Raw genomic sequence first — 16,401 nt, 5'->3', positions numbered from 1 at the left:
GCAACCGATCCTTTGGGCCTGTGGGATTATCCGTGCGAGCTGCCCTGGCCGCCTACTATACGTGCTTCGAAATCACTAGTTAGCAAATACATCTTGTAACGATTACTCTCACCCTTACATGTTGTATCAAATGGTGCAGTGCATGCGTGTCACTTGTCGCAACCGGAGAGTTTTTCTTTTTTTTGTAGATCCATATTGTCAAAATATTTTATCTCCTAAACCGTGCGTTCAAATCTCGAACGTTGTCTTTCTCGCTCAAGATCTTTAAAACTAGATCCCAAGTTAATAGGTTTTGACAAACTTTTTTTTCATGAAAAAAACCGAACGAAAAAATCGTGTCTCACGCGATAGGAAAAAAAATAGAAAACGCGGTGTTTTTTCTCTTTCCGAGAAGCACGGTCGTGCCTCTAGCGAAGGCAAAACCGTGCCTCTCGCGAAAAAAAAGGAACAGAAAACGCGTTTTCCCCTTTTCGGAAGACGCACGGGCGTGCCTCTCGCAAAGGCAAAACCGTGCCTCTCGCAAAAGGAAAAACAAAAAACGCATTTTTTCCCTTTCGGGAGAGACACTGGTGTGCCTCTTGCAAAGACAAAATCGTGCCTTTCGCGAAAACAAAACCGTGTCACTCATAAAAAATAGAAAACGCGTTTTTTCCCTTTTCGAAAGGCACGGGCGTGCCTCTCGCGAAGGCAAAACCGTGCCTTTCGTGAAAGCAAAACTGTGTCTCTCACAAAAAAATGAAAACAAATTTTTTTCCTTCCCCAGAGGCACGGCCGTGCCTCTCGCGAAGGCAAAACCGTATCTCTTGTAAAAAAAACAGAAAACGAGTTTTCTCACGTAAAAAAATGAAAACGCGTCTTTTCACAAAAAAATTAATTTTTTCCGTATAAAAATTACGAAAGACCTATGAAATACCATAACATAAAAAAATCAGAAAAAACCACTCAAAAAAGACGAAAAACCATGTGGAAAAAAAAATCGAAGGAAACGCTCACAACGCGACACATGACGGCGACTGAAAACGCGCCAAGTGGCTATGCGCGAGAGCGATCGCTGGAAGACGTCCGAGGAAGCGCTCGCTAATTAGTTGCTCCCTACGTGCTTGCGTTGCTTGAATAGGGAGGTGTAAAAGGCAAGAACAAGGCCCATGTTCGCATGCTTGTACTTGTTAAGGCCAATTCAATTTAAGTCGATTGTAATATAGACCCTCCTTTTTTTACTACAGAAGTACATAAAGTGTCTATGTCAACTGCTTTATTTGGGTCAAGCCCAAATAATAAAAGATACAAGAATAACGATTTCCAACCAAACAACATACTTTTTTCAAAAAAAAAACAACAAACTTATATATTAAAAAATCTCAATGTTGTAAAAATAGTTTTATAATAAGTACATAGTTATATATATTCATGCTTTTTAAGAATCAGTCGAAATTCTCAAAAGTTGTTCCATTTAAAATATGTATTTAGAAATTAAAAAAATACTCTATTTTCTAATACTTTAACAAAACATTTATTTTATATCGACGTTTATTAGAACTGAATATAAGAAGTGGAGTGTAATGGCAAATAACTTGAGGACTTCGCGGAGTCCAAGATTTGCTGGGTGCGTCCTTCGACGAGCAAAGTTGCCTATGTCTTAGCTAAGAAAGATTGTACGAATAAGCTTTGTAAAACATGGTTTCATGTCCAGTCGCGTGTGTTGTCATATTGATACGCCCGGAATGAATGGAGACTGGTAAATAAATCACATCAATTGCAACTAGGGAAAACAAAAGAAAATTATATCTAATGGCACATGAAGTAGGTTTTGCAAGGTTGTACGAATGTTCCAACGCACGGGCATTTGTATTAGTAAATCTTATACGTGAAGTAAAAAAGAAACGGAGGGAGTACATACATACAACGAGTTTTTTTTTTTAAAACACATATACATACATACAAGATACAACGAGTAAAAAGGGTAGTGACTCTTCTTTAAGCCGGCTTGCGTATGGGCCATGGATAGCATGGATGCAGCGTGTCGCGGGCTTACATACGGCGCGTGAAATAACCAGGCCGAACTTGATACGGTAGACGTAGAAGGCATGGATTCGATCTGACAAATAAATCTGTGCTCCTTGCGCCGCAGAGGGGAACCACCGATTGATCCGACCATCGGCTCGAGCAACTTCACTGATGTACTACCCCTAAAAAGAAGGGAAACGTTTTCAGCCGGCGCGCGTTTGGTTGCACGTCTGGCTAGCCAGGGTTTGCAACAGTTTTTCGTTCAGATTTGCTGTAAGTACGTTTAAATTTTATACAATCATTTTTTATTTTGCTATAATTTGTCCATTAAAAAAGTTACATTCAAGTTTAGTTGCGACTTGAATTTGTTGGATTATTTTACTACAACCGGTGTTTTAATTTTATTACAACCGTGTTAATTTTTGCTACAACTGTTATCATTTTTTGTTGCAATCGTTCATTAAAAAGTTGCATACACGTTCGTGAAAGTCGCAACCCGAATTCACTGGATTGTTTTGCTACAACCCACATTTTGTTTTTCTAGCATGCATCATCAGCGTCCTTTTTTTTTGCTACGATCACATTGATATTTGTTTGCTATAATTATTATTTTTGTTGCAATCGTGGACAAAATTTATTGCGTTGTGGCCTAAATTTGTTACATCGAGGAATTTTTACTACATGAGAGGTCTAACGGTGCGGTCCGTGGATCTGACGACTGGGCTGCAACCGGCACGAGCGCTCGGGCCGGCACACCGGGGCCAGTACTGCACTAGAAAGAAATATAAGAGTGTTTAGATTAGTATTTTATAAGGAAAACATTATAAATCATCCGACGGATCGCACGCTGGCATCCGCCCTCTTCTTTATACGCCATGTGCCTCATGATCGTCATCAGAAGTTTTTGTAACTAGCATGTTGTTGCAATTTCTCATCGCAACAACGGCTCTGTTGCAGGATCTGAATCCTTAAAATTAGATAGTACAGCGACGCGACGCTTCTGCAACATAATCTCAATTGCAAAAAGAAATCTGCAACGAAACTTTAATTGCAAAAACAAAATTAAAGTAAGATCTTTGTTGCAAAAAAATTATGCAACAAAACTATAGTTTCAGAAAAACTGCAACTGGACCTAAGTTGCAAAAGTGAAAAAGTTGTTCTATCGCTCGATGCGAGAGATCTGATGGCTCACGAGCTGGCGGATATTTTTTTTAAATCTGCGTAGCACGCACCATTTTATAATGACCTAAACGTTTTTATGTTTATTTACAAAAAGAGTATGTTTTAATTATTTTTATATTTATGGCATCAATTTAAGACGCTCTTAGTGACGATGTTGGAGAAGCCCTCCTTTTTACAAGAGGACTGGTGGGGAAGCAGAAAAACCGTGACATGGCTTTGCATGCACGCAGAAGATCCTGACTCATGCGGACATACTACATGCATACATATGCATATTCTTCAACGCAGTGACGGATCGAACTCAAAATAGCAGGGTGGTCCAACAGTATACTTTTTTATAAATACTAGTATAAATGCCCGTGCGTTGCACAGGGCTAGAAACAATGCAGAACCTATTTATTTTACCATTAAATATTAAATGTAAATTATAATGTTAAATGTAAGACATCTATTTTTGGACGGAAGGAGTTTCTTTTAAAGTTTTAAAATATAATGTAATGCTTACACAAAAATTGGATTACTTTTTTAATAATAATTATCATTTTTATTGAGTGGTAATAATGTTTTGTTTTTTATGGGTAATAGCATTTTTGTGTACAACATATTTTCAAAAAATGAATTAAATAATATATATTTTAAATTGTTTGTTGCACAACTTGCTAAGCTCTTGCGAGTGAGCTGCTCTGAGCGTAGACACCAAGCCTCCGCACGAGACACAAAGCGTGTCCTCCGTAGCACTTTCCTCATTTTCTTCTAAAAAAACAATCTCCTCATCTTATTCTCGAAGAAAAAAAGTTGTCCTTATCTCTTCACTTTGTTCCCGTCACTCCCCCCATTCCAATGGTGGCCACCCCCTCCCTTTCATTCCTTGTGGAGCTGAGCTCTCAATGTACCTCAAATGTAGGCTGCCCCTTGCCGTTCATCCCCTCCGCTGGCGCGAGGCCACATGACTTATGAATTTGGCATGCTTTCTTTCGAATGCCGGGTTCTCACAACGATATCAACATGCTTCAACAATCTCGAGTGTTCAAAAGGCTTTGCAACGGGAAATCACCGTCGTCGTGTTACTACATCGTCAACGATCGAAACTACAGCATGGGATACTATCTTAGCGATGACATCTCTCTAATATTCATTGTTTTTCACAAATTTCGCTCCGCAATTGAGATGTTTGAAAACAAGATTTCACAGAATTCTCTTCAAGCTTGATTAAGACAACAAATATCCTTACAAAACTTTAGAAATAACAACACCCGAATTGCCAATTTATATTTCATATTGTCATGACAAGGGGTCATGGGTGCATGCTGGTATTTCATTCTTGGATACAGATTGAAAGCATAAAGGAAAGAAGAGGCAGTTAACATGTTTTGCATAAGGCTGGGATAATCAGATTGTAATAGTGGTGCTAACTGGCACTGCATATAGCAAATTGTATTTCAGACTACTGTTCTGTCTAACAAGAAACATGTTCGATCATCCTGTCGACTAATTATTTGAGTTGTCCCATGCACACTAACGCTTTTCTTTTCCAGATAATTAATAGGTAACGATAATACAAAGTTTGGCCATCCACCAATTAGAAGTACAAAAGAGTAGACGAAGGAGTCAAATGAATCTTCAAACATTGAAGGAAGTGAATAGCATTGAAAAGGAAAAGGTCATACATTTGACATCTTTACTTCTTGATGGATTCAAACCTTTCCTAGTCTGTCGCTTGCTCACCTGGAAAGGAAAAACAAATTTTAAGACTTACCAATTAGCTAACATGATTTTTTCCTAAGTATATACAAAATAGAGTGCAAGGGAATATTTAGGAAAGAACCTAAATGTACCAATAGGTCCCAATTTTTAAGGATTTCAATAAAGTTAATCAAGTAACCTACACCAGAAGACTTCCTAAGGATTCAAATCCTCCAAACCCCTAATGGAACCCTTTGAATCAAATAAGCCCATAGTAGGTAAGTAAGTAAGTGTGGAACTAATTGCAGCTTGAACTAAGAAAATCTCTTCCGCGAATATATACAGAGAATTGAACCGAGTATGATGAGTATGAGAGTTGCCATATATTGCCATATGGGAGAGGTATCATGGAGCCCTGTCCTAAGTCTTCAGAAACAACTATCGTGCCATAGCATATTTTCCTGAATGCTCAGAACAATTAGAACCACAGATTTCCATTAAGGTAAGAGTCCATGGAAGCTCCCTATATTGAATAATTATATTCACAACAAAAAGAGCAACATGTATGTCTAGCACTTAAGGAAAGGCAAGTGCGCTTACCTCATTGAACAACCTGACAACTGCATCATCAATAGAGTACATGAAAAGATGTTTGAGGGCAAAGGGTGAGTTTAGAGAAGTTTGATATGAGACGCATGCAAAATGACATGGTAGAAAACAGAACATTACCAACTTGGGTTGCAACCTTGATAAGCATCTTTTCTTTGTTGTCAATAGCATTCTCATGTATTTTATGACCCTTCCGCGCAGCCTGCATTCGCCACAAAACAAGAGGTCATGCCCTGAACACAAAAACATACTAATGGCATGTCGAATTGACGGGCAAGCGAGTGAGGTGTGGCATACAATGCGCTTCTCCTTGCGGGCCTCTCCCTTGGACTTGTGCTCGTCCGCCTCCTCGGCCAACTTGGCGTCGACCAATTTCTTGTCCGCTGACAGAATTGGACCCTTGCAACAAGAAGAAAAGGTGTTAGTCCCCCTTTTATGCTATGCATCACCATGAGAGAAATGTAAAAACGTTGAGAATTAGGGGAGTAACAACCAACCAATGGGTTGTCGCCGAGTTTCTTCTCCATGATCTTGGTGAAGGCGACCTGGAAAGCCCTGCAGCCTTCCTGGAACATGGTGACGGCCCTTTCTCCGTCTCTGACACGCGGGCGTTGCGGCACAGTCCGGACAGCATCGCGTTCCATGCGGGCAGGTTCCGCTCGGGCATTTCGTCGAACAGCCTGTAGGCCTCCGAGACGCGGCCGAAGCGGAGGTAGGCGTGCACGAGGGAGCCCGACGTGAATACGCACGGGCGGAGGAGGCCGAGCCGGAGCGCGCGAGGCTTGTCTCAGAGTGCTGATTTTTCTGAAGAAAGATTCAGAGCAGCCGGAGGAGGAGTACCCTACGCACGGAAAAGAGATCTCAAAGTTTACTTCAGGGGCAGCAGCTTGCCGGCAATGGCCAGAAGGCGAGTTGCATCGAGATGTGATGCCAGGATCAGTAGCAATGATGGCTGGAAAGATGAGAACATATGTTGCTTTACAAGGTTGGAGTCTGTTTCTACTTCATCCATCAACCAAGGGGGTCCGAAATCGAGCAGGAGAAAAGCAAGTTGCACGCATGGTGAGTATTCTATGGCAGAGAACATCATCGGATCAGGGCCATATAATTCTGAAGATCTGCATCAGGACAGACCAAGGAGATCGTTAGTCAGAAGTTCGACATATCGCTGTGATGAAAGCGATGTGCAAACGGTTCCAGCGCAGAGGAGAGATGGCGCAGGTGTGCGAGGCGGCATATGAGCTCACCTCCGTGTAGCCATGGGAGAGCGTGGCGACGCGAACGGACTCCTTGAAGTCCTCCGTCCTGTCCCAGACCCTCGACATCGCCGAGGCAGCAGCACCCACCAGATCCGCATGCGCTAAAATTCAAGAGCCGGCTAGGCGTGGCAGTCCTGCGCCCGCGAGCCTATGAGGTGAGCAAACCTCGTGCGGGATCTGCGCCGTGGATCGGCGACGTTCGAGAGCGGCGGCGGGTCGCCGACGGGTCGGATCGGGCGGCGAGGTGGGAGGTTTGGTCGAAGGAGAGGACAGGGGAGCGCGGAGGAATACGTGTACTACAGGGGTTTTTCTACAAAAACGAAACGTTTTTCTGTTTTTATCACTTAAAAATGTACCGCGGGTTGAATACCGGAAAGTCGAAGGGTGTTTTTGCAAAAATGTCACGACGGACGACAGAAGCGTTGCGTGCTTTATTATTAGGGAGATATATTATTTTATTTATTTTTCAGCCTATGCGAAAATTGTTGAGTAAATAGGCAATTTTCCGAGCAGATTAATCCATGAAATAATTACTAACATGGCATTGACTAGATTCATGACATACTGATCACGGAGTATACTAGCAAGTACTACGCATATAGCAGAAACATCTACGCATATAGGCAATACTACTAGTGCAGACAGAAACGGGAGAGAGACAAACACATCATACCCTCCGATCGGCCAGTTGGCCGTAGCAGCAGCGGCGGCGGCGGCAGTATCCTCTGCCGCCTTCTTCTCGGCTTCGGCCTTCTCGCGGACGAGACGGTCAGCTTCGCTTGGTGAAGACATGGCGATGACGAGGGCGACGCGGGCGTAGACGAAGCAGACGGACGGAGGCGAGCAGTCGCGTGATCGCTCCCCAAAAACCTAATCGCCCCTCTCCCGTACAGGAACCGGAGAGGCGAGGTTTCGGAGGCCTGCTCTCCCGTCGACCGTGTACGCGGTAAACGGGACGGAGTCGCCGGCGGCAGCAGCAGTCAAGGAACGAACGCATGAGGCAGATGTGATCTGATTCTAGTGACGGCTAGGGTAGGCGATAGCCTGCTTATAAAGGCGGCTGGGTGGAGAGACGTGGGCCAAACCCACGTCCGAGTCGGTAACAGCCACGATCCGACGTCTCGGATCGTGCCTTGTCCGTTACGTATTCTTCCTTCCTGACCGGCAAAAATAAGCGCGTAGGTATGAGCTCGGCTCGTTCCCGCAACCCGCGGCGCGTCGTGACGAGGCGAGGCGTGGCATGGCGAGGCGGGCGGCGGAGGAGGAGTGCGCGAGGGCATCTTCTCTTCTCACTCTCCAATAGCATGTGGAAGAGAGACCCTTATAAAGGGGTCCAACTTCTCCTCCACTAGCGGGGTGGGACTAAACTTCCCACCACCTTGTCATGCCACCACCTACATGGGCCCTTGAAGATTTTTCTGAAATTTGTCTTATGGGCCTAAGGCCCATCTCTAATTTCAACAATCCCCCACCAGATCTCAAGGGCACATCGTGTTCCCTCGTTCCAAACACTGTTTTAATATACCAGCATTTCAGCGAAGACTTGTTAAGGTTGAGCTTCACCTAGAGCAAGTAGCTACACCCCTTTACAACTGAACAATGGACTATGCCTTGAATTGTCAATTTGGCGTAAAGGAGCTTCACCACAAGTCTTACTAGTACTAGGCTGCCGAAGGTGACCCCTCGGGTGGAGCATATTAGTCACACTCCTGGCCTATTCATGAGTTTACTAGAGATCACCCAAACCTCATAGACTGTGACCAGCAGTCAAACTCATATAGGTGTGTTCCTTCAAAGATCGCTCTGTAGGACAGCATCTTGCTTACATATAAGCTTTAGAACACATTAAGACAGTAGTCATCCTACCATACAGTATCCGAGAGTATTGCATCTCCAACGGAGTGGGTTAGTAAAGTTACTCTCCTCAGTTCACCACTGGCTTGTTTTCCCAGGTCCTACTTCACGGGATCTCCGATCATATAGGTTGGGTTACTGCCATGGAAACTCATGTGGGTCTCATACCCATCTCCCTCGATGCATTGTCTATCACAACACGTGATAGCCCTTTAGTAAAGGGATCTGCCAGATTCTTAACCGTTTGGATGTAATCCAACGCTATCACTCCGGAGTTTCTCAAACGTCTGACAGACTTCAATCTCATTCTTATATGTTTGTTGGACTTCATATTGTCCTTTGAACTCTTCACTTTAACAATAACTGTTTGATTATCGCAGTTCATAAGGATAGCCGGAACCGGCTTCTCAACCACAGGTAAGTCCATCAAAAGATCTCAAAGAAATTTTGCTTCGACACCAGATGTGTCTAATGCTGTTAATTCTGCATCCATTGTCGATCTTGTTCAGATCGTTTGCTTGCAAGACTTCCAAGAAACAGCACCACCCCCAAGAGTAAACATATACCCAGTAGTGGCCTTCATCTCATCAGCATGAGAGATCCAATTCGCATCACTATACCCTTCAAGTACCGATGGGAATCCCGTTGTCACGCCCAAGATGCGACCCTATCCTCAATTTGGCACGAGGGCCTCGTCAGGGATAGAAGCGCATCTCGTCGTGTCGCAAGAATGGATATCGTTACAAGTTCATGTACTGAAAAGAAGAGATATAAAGAATTGGCTTACACTCGCCACAAGCTACATCAGAGTCACATCAGTACATTACATAATCATCAAGAGTAAGAGCAGGGTCCGACTACGGACGAAAACAAACGACAAAAGAAGAACGACGTCCATCCTTGCTATCCCAGGCTGCCGGCCTGGAACCCATCCTAGATCGTTGAAGAAGAAGAAGAAGAAGAAGCAACTCCAAATGAACAATCCACGCGCTCACGTCAAGTAACCTTTATCTGTACCTGCAACTGGTGTTGTAGTAATCTGTGAGCCACAGGGACTCAGCAATCTCATTTCCAAAGGTATCAAGACTAGCAAAGCTTAATGGGTGAGGCGTGGTTAAGTGGTGAGGTTGCAGCAGCGGCTAAGCATATATTTGGTGGCTAAACTTACGACTACAAGAATAAAGAGGGGGATGATCTACGCATAACGGACGTGAACTACTGATGATCAAATGAATGATCCTGAACACCTACCTACGTCAGGCATAACCCCACCGTGTCCTCGATCGGAGAAAGAACTCACGAAAGAGACAGTCACGGTTACGCACACAGTTGGCAAGTTTTAATTAAGTTAACTTCAAGTTATCTAGAACCAGTGTTAAACAAAGCTTCCACGTTGCCACATAACCGTAGGCACGGCTTTCCGAAAGATTAAACCCTGCAGGGGTGCTCCAACTAGTCCATCACAAATTACCACAAGCCGCATAGAAATCCTCAATCACGAAGCTCGTGATCTCGTCGGATTCCCTAGTGGAAAACCTCAACTCTGAGATTACCCAAAGAATCACCGGAATCCCGATGCACAAGATATCTCGTCAAAGGTAAAACTAATCCAGCAAGGCCGCCCGACGTGTCGACGATCCCGATAGGAGTCGCGTACCTCGTTCTCAGGACACGACGGATGAGCTAGACGTCGGGATCGCTAAACCTCCGGGTGACCAGAGGGGCGCCGGACATCGCTCAGGTGGGGCCAACACTCATGAGGAGCACTGGCCCGGGGGTTGATTAAATTATCCTCGGGGTCCGGAAAGTCCCTATGCAATTTTATTAGGTGTTTAGGCAAATGTAGTACCAAAGTTGGGCCTTGCCAGACCAGCTTTAATCTAAAACGAATTATCAAGGGGTTCCCCATAACAACCCCGATCGTGTTAGGAGCGCTCAATTATGGAACATAACACCGGTAGCCGGAAACTAAGGGGGCAAAGGTGGAACAAAACACCAGGCTAGAAAGGCCGAGCCTTCCACCTTTTACCAAGTATATAGGTGCATTAAATTAAATAGAATTTAATATGGTGATGTAACAAGGAACCCATGCTATCGCATGGAAGCATCTGCACCTGCAACTAGCAACGCTAACACAGGGTTAAGCAAGCAGTAACATAGCCAATCAGTGGTTTGCTAGGTTGAACAGGTTGAAGGTTTCATGGCATTGTTGAGAGGCTGATATTTAACATGTGGTAGGCAACGAGACATAATCGAGAGAAGCGATAAAACTAGCATGGCAATGATAGTAATGGTATCTGGGGAAATGATCATCTTGCCTGAGATCCCGCTTGGAAGAAGAATGCCTCCGTGAAGCAGACGAACCGACGTAGTCGAACGGGTCCTCACAATCCGACACGCTTGCGGAACTCTATCGAGACGGGGAAACCGGAAACAAGCATCAACACACGATATTCACCACTCGATGCACAACACATATGATGCATGAGCTACTGAATACATGCAAGTCACGGCATGACAAATCACACAGTCAAACACTACACATTAAGTGAAGTTCAATATGCACGAGTTGCATATTGACGAAACTCCACGTTAATTATTTATTTCACTCTCGGTTATCTACACGGCACTATTAATGTTGTCAAACATGCAAGAGGTGAAGCGGAAATTAAACTACCTATCTATGCATTTTAAATGAGGTCGGAAATGACATATAGCACCTCCGAAACGACCTTACGTGTTAATTTACAATTCTGTCCAGATCTGAATTAACACCTTTAATTAGTTGTTAAACAGCAAAACAAGTAGGTTCACGTGATTCTACGCGTCAAGGCAAGCAATCTACACATAAAGAACATCTCCAACGGAGCTATGGATCAAAAGATACAGGCACCGCAAGATAAGATGGCATGAATGCAAAATGTGTGCAACGGCGGCTAAGAACACTTCAAAACATCCAACCAACAAGGGAAAATGAAACTACACGAGATTCTAAGCAAGTATCATGTAGGACTCGATCAAAACGGAGCTACGGTTCACAAACTACGAGCAAAAGAAGAAATCTCTACAACCTGCCAAAATCAGCCACATAGCATCTTCTACACCCCACAACTACGGCTAAACAACTCCGATATGCACAAGCAAGACATGGCATGAAAGAGGGCTAGACGCACTACTACAAACAACTACCAACAACTAGCATGGCAGCAAGGAAAAGAAGACACAAAATGGCACCTCACACACTATTTCAGACTTAGTGAAAATAGCACCTCGTGAAAGTGCAGTTTTCAGCCTGAAGCTATATTGACAGCAGCAAAAACCTAAGCTACAGGACTCCAAATGACATGAAACTTAACAGCATGCTAGAGAAACATAAGGGGAACAACTAACTCCATTGGACCAACTCAAAAGATCTATAGAGCACAAGCTCCAAGCAAGACAAGACAGCAACAAAATAATATCAGATTCCAGACTTAGAAATATTTCAGCTCGTCTAAAACAGCACTATTTCTAGCAACTTGAGAGCAAGCAAACAACACCTAAACATGCATTTCTATTGCAACCAAAAATACCAGGGGCTAAACAAAACATCCAAGTTCAACTCTCTACTTGACAACTCCGTCAAACGACGCACGGAATAAATCCTACGAATTAAACAAAAGAGCATCACGGCAAAATATCTCGCGAACTAACTTCCTCAAAAGCTAAAACTAATTGCACAGAAAAATCCATGGGATTTTTTTCTACCCCGGAAACATATATAATATGTGGGGTTTGCAATACTAAATAATGCCACACAATAATGCGAGAGAATAACCTAGACACGAAAAATAATCTAGCGGTAAATCCCTACATGCAAAAATACAAACGACTGCTCTAAAATACATGCAAAAATGACCCCTAAAACACGAGCATTTAATCTACGGCATACGGGTAACCGGACACGCGCGAAAAATAACTACGGACAATAAACCTATCGAGACAGCACGTAGTACTAGGCATTTGGTGCGATAACGACGTCAAATAAACATGCAAGTTACAAAATCATATTCTACGCGCGAAACTACCACAAAACCATATATAAAACGCGTCGTTCCGACTTACGGTTAAAAAATTACGGACGTTTAACTATATGTCTAAATCCTGAAAATATAAAACCGAAAACCTAAAATAAATAAATACTACCGGGCCTAATATTCTACCAGACCGGAAAAGAAAAAAAAAGGCTGGGCGCAATTTAGCTAACACGCGCACAGGGCGCTGGTGAGAGGGGCTCACCTTCGGGCCAAGTAGGCCGGCCTGGGGCGGATGAGGAGCAGAAGGCCTCGGCCTGGGGAGGCCTGACGCTCGGCTACTTGGGCCGCGACCCGCGCTGGGCCACAGGCGAGGCGGGAGGAGCTGAAGGGCCTCGGGCGAGGTGGCGGCAGCGAGGCCCAGAGGCGCTGGCGGGCCGGCCCACACGGGCGAGGAGGCGGCAGCGCCCGCACGATCTCCTCGTCCCCTCGACCAGGGATCCACGGCGGCGCTGGCAGGGCTCGTCGCCGACGGGGGCTGCTGCAGCGGGACGCTAAAGCGACGGGAGGAGGCGGCGCCGGCCGGATATGGCCGGACCTCGCCGGATCCGGCCGCCGGCGGGCGAGGCAGCAAGGCGGCGACGGAAGGACCGGGGCCCTGGCGGCGGGGTTGCAGCGGCGAGGGCGAGCAGACTTGCGCGCTCTCCGGCGAGCAGGCTGCCGGCGGCACGCCGGCCAGCGAGGAGGAGCGGCTGCGGACCGGCGGGGAATCAGCGGCGCTAGGGCGGCGCGCTCTCCGGCGGCGAGGAGCTTGCGGCGGAGCGGCGCAGCAGGCTGCAGCAAGCTCGGGAGGAGGAGGGAGACTCGCCTCCGGGCGGCGGCGCGGATCCGGGCCCGGCGGGCCCGCGGTGGCTGGCGGCTGGCGGGAGAGAGAGAGGGGATTAGGGTTAGGCACGGTTTTCGAGGCAGAGGGGGGCTGGCTGCCTAATTTTTAGGAGGGGGTCTATATATAGGCAAACGGGGGGCTCGGTTAACCGGAATCGCGCTCCGGATCCAACCGCGGGGTCGGATTCGGACGATTCCGAACGCCGGAACGGTTACGAGGCCGTGTAGAGGGGTTATCCGGAGACGAGAGGGAGAACGGGCGACGCGGCACGAATTTTAAAAACACCGGCAAACGTCCGACGAATAACTGAAGACGGTGCCGCGACGGTCGACCGTTCGGGTACCAGACGGTCTCCGATCGCGACGAAATTCGACAGGCGGCCTAGCTATATCTAATCGCGACCGCGCGTCAAATCTCAACCCGATCAGAGAAAGTTTTAAACGCACTTTAAAAACAGTGTTTCGACGGTGCCGCGGGCGCGTGCGTGTGCGGTCGGACTCGAAACAACAACGACGAGAACTGGCAACTAACAGCGTATGCAAGTTTTGAAAACTGGCGGCAACGGGATGCCGATGCAATGCAGATGATGTGCATGATGCGACGAAGATGCGGCAACTGAAAATACCCACACGACGAAAACGGAAAGAAAAGGGGAAGCTTCTGGAACGTCGACATCGGGCTGTCACAACTCTCCTACACTACAAGAGGATCTCGCCCCGAGATCTAAGAATGAAAGGGGGAGAGGATGAGAAAGAACAAGAGGTAAAAACTTAGTCGCTTCTTTGACAAAGGAGTGAAACCAACGATCCTTGAAGGTTGCAAAGAGATGAGGACTGATATGAGGAAGAAGCAAGAATTCACGGAAAATTTCGGCAGCACTTCGGTAGGAAAATGGGACAAAAAATTCGAAAAGGTAGAAGAAATAGACAATATACATAACAAACAACTAAATAGAGCAAGGGAACACCATGACCTTGATAGAACAACAAGATAGACCCAAAAGAGCAACATCACACTGCCTCCGGAAGAATAGAATAGGAACTAGCTCATACGGAAGAAGAGAATGAAGAGAGAATGACAACCACTAACTCCAATGAACTTGACAAGCATCCTTGCAAGAAGAATTGGACGAAGTTGTTGGAAAAGCAACAATGAAAAGAACAAGATAGTAGTGGGCTTAAGGAAATCATCTCACATTTATGAGGTGACAACCAACCACTAAAAGAAACAAGGACTGAGTAAAGCAAGGATATGAAAACTTCTTACCACGAGAGGATAAATTGAGGACTCGGATTAAAGACAAGCACCATGATAGCAACAATCCATAGGAAAAGCTTTAGGTGAAATCCAACCCAAGATAGCTCAATGAAGAAATCATGGGTTGAAAATATCTCATGAACATAGAATTGGTGGGTTTAATTATCTCCTTCTTGAAAGGAAAACTCTCTGAGGCTCCTACACTAACAAGAAGGCTATAATACCACCTCAAAGGATCAAGGAAGAACAAATGAACTTGAAAATGCAAGAGAACGGATACTTGAGGTTCTCCACCAAGAGTCTTGAAGAACACTTGAGAAAGAATTGAAACCTTGATGAACCACCATGAAGGACCTCCGTGTAGAATGAATGATGCAAAAATATCAAGGTAGAAAAGACTAAGATTATGACCTTGCAAAGTCTTCGATGAAGCTTCACGAAGAGAAACTTGAGAAAACTTGGCATTCCAGAAAGAAAAGATAAGAACACTTGAGAAAAAAGGAATTGATATCATGAGCCACTCCGGAAGAAAGATTCAGATTACTATGAACAAGGATAAGAATTATGTTATGCTTATCCTTCGTCAAGTTAAATTGACGACAATCGACGGATTTAGCATAGCACTTATTCTTCTAGAAATGATTAAGGAGAGATATGAGCACAAACTAGAAGAAATCTTGAAAGAGGCACCGGTGAGAATTGAAATGAATGAGGCAACCATGAATGACTGGAGATACATGAGAATGAAGAGATCACAAGCCACCTGAGAGAAAACTTGAACAAGGCACCGGATAATCGAGAGACGAACGAAGGGACAATAATTGAGAAGAATTAGAGGATGAAAGCTGAAAGCTGAGAACGAAGAAGTCTTCTGAAATGATGGCCTTCGGAGGATCGAGAATGAAAACAACTCAGAAAAGCACCGGATAGCGAGAAATGGATTCTCATGATTGGAACAAATCAAGATGATGGCACAAGCTGAAAAGATAAATTTTCAAGAGAGTGAACCAAGATTCGAGAGAAACACTCCTTCGAATTGCAAGCTGAGAATGATGACGAGAGCAACACCAAGAATTACTGAGACACTCCGGAATAGAGAAGAATGAAAGGTTGAGCCGAATAAGAGAACTAATACGAATAGATTTTGGAGAAGGGATATGACTGATGAAATTCATACTTACGTCATAGTTGAAAAGAATTAGAGATCTCCGGAGATGATTAAAAGAGCTAGGTAAGATCCTGGGAAAGAACCTGTGGGTTATGGGCCCACTCAAAGAAACCACCGTTGAAGAGATTACTAGACCGGGAGATATTGCACCGGTAAAAGAAAACTAGATGAGGTTGAGCACCTCGAAATAATTGAAAGAATTGAAAACACTAACTTCCGAGATATCCTGAACACACCGGATAGAAAGAGAAGAATGAATAACAAGATAGGGTGAAAAGAATTTCCAACGTCGGAAAGAACTACAAGCACGAAAAGGATATGATGACACGGACAACTAAATTGAATTCACCGGAAAAGATGACAAGAATGAATAAAGATGAACATGAAGCTCCTGAGAATCTTCACAACGAATCACCGGATAAGAGAGAAAAGAACACATAGCAGAAGCACAATGAAAAGAAACTCTTGGATGGAAATTGAATCACT

At 44.8% G+C, this 16,401-nt stretch overlaps 1 protein-coding gene across 1 annotated transcript; it reads right to left on the bottom strand.

The window, feature by feature from the left end:
• Window positions 1-5,345: 5,345 nt before the first annotated feature.
• LOC123418500 lies at window positions 5,346-6,409 on the bottom strand. Its single transcript, XM_045107013.1, has 4 exons — window positions 5,976-6,409; window positions 5,776-5,877; window positions 5,599-5,680; window positions 5,346-5,489 (listed from the first exon to the last, which is right to left on the bottom strand). The coding sequence occupies exons 1-4, from the start codon at window positions 6,143-6,145 to the stop codon at window positions 5,466-5,468; spliced, it is 378 nt and encodes a 125-aa protein (XP_044962948.1). The 5' UTR covers window positions 6,146-6,409; the 3' UTR covers window positions 5,346-5,465.
• Between the last annotated feature and the right edge of the window lie 9,992 nt (window positions 6,410-16,401).

This window comes from Hordeum vulgare, chromosome 1H (genome assembly GCF_904849725.1).
Source record: "Hordeum vulgare subsp. vulgare chromosome 1H, MorexV3_pseudomolecules_assembly, whole genome shotgun sequence".
NCBI classification, from domain to species: Eukaryota; Viridiplantae; Streptophyta; class Magnoliopsida; order Poales; family Poaceae; genus Hordeum; species Hordeum vulgare.
The sequence above is the reverse complement of the archived record's forward strand: the minus strand, read 5'-3'. Positions and strand labels throughout refer to the sequence as shown.

Excerpts from the sequence above, each read along its gene's own strand:
- LOC123418500 (XM_045107013.1), bottom strand. The coding sequence starts at position 6,145 with ATGCCCGAGCGGAACCTGCCCGCATGGAACGCGATGCTGTCCGGACTG. Across the intron at positions 5,878-5,975 it reads AACTCGGCGACAACCCATTG|GGTCCAATTCTGTCAGCGGA; the intron begins GTTGGTTGTTAC and ends TCTTGTTGCAAG. Across the intron at positions 5,681-5,775 it reads CCCGCAAGGAGAAGCGCATT|GCTGCGCGGAAGGGTCATAA; the intron begins GTATGCCACACC and ends TGGCGAATGCAG.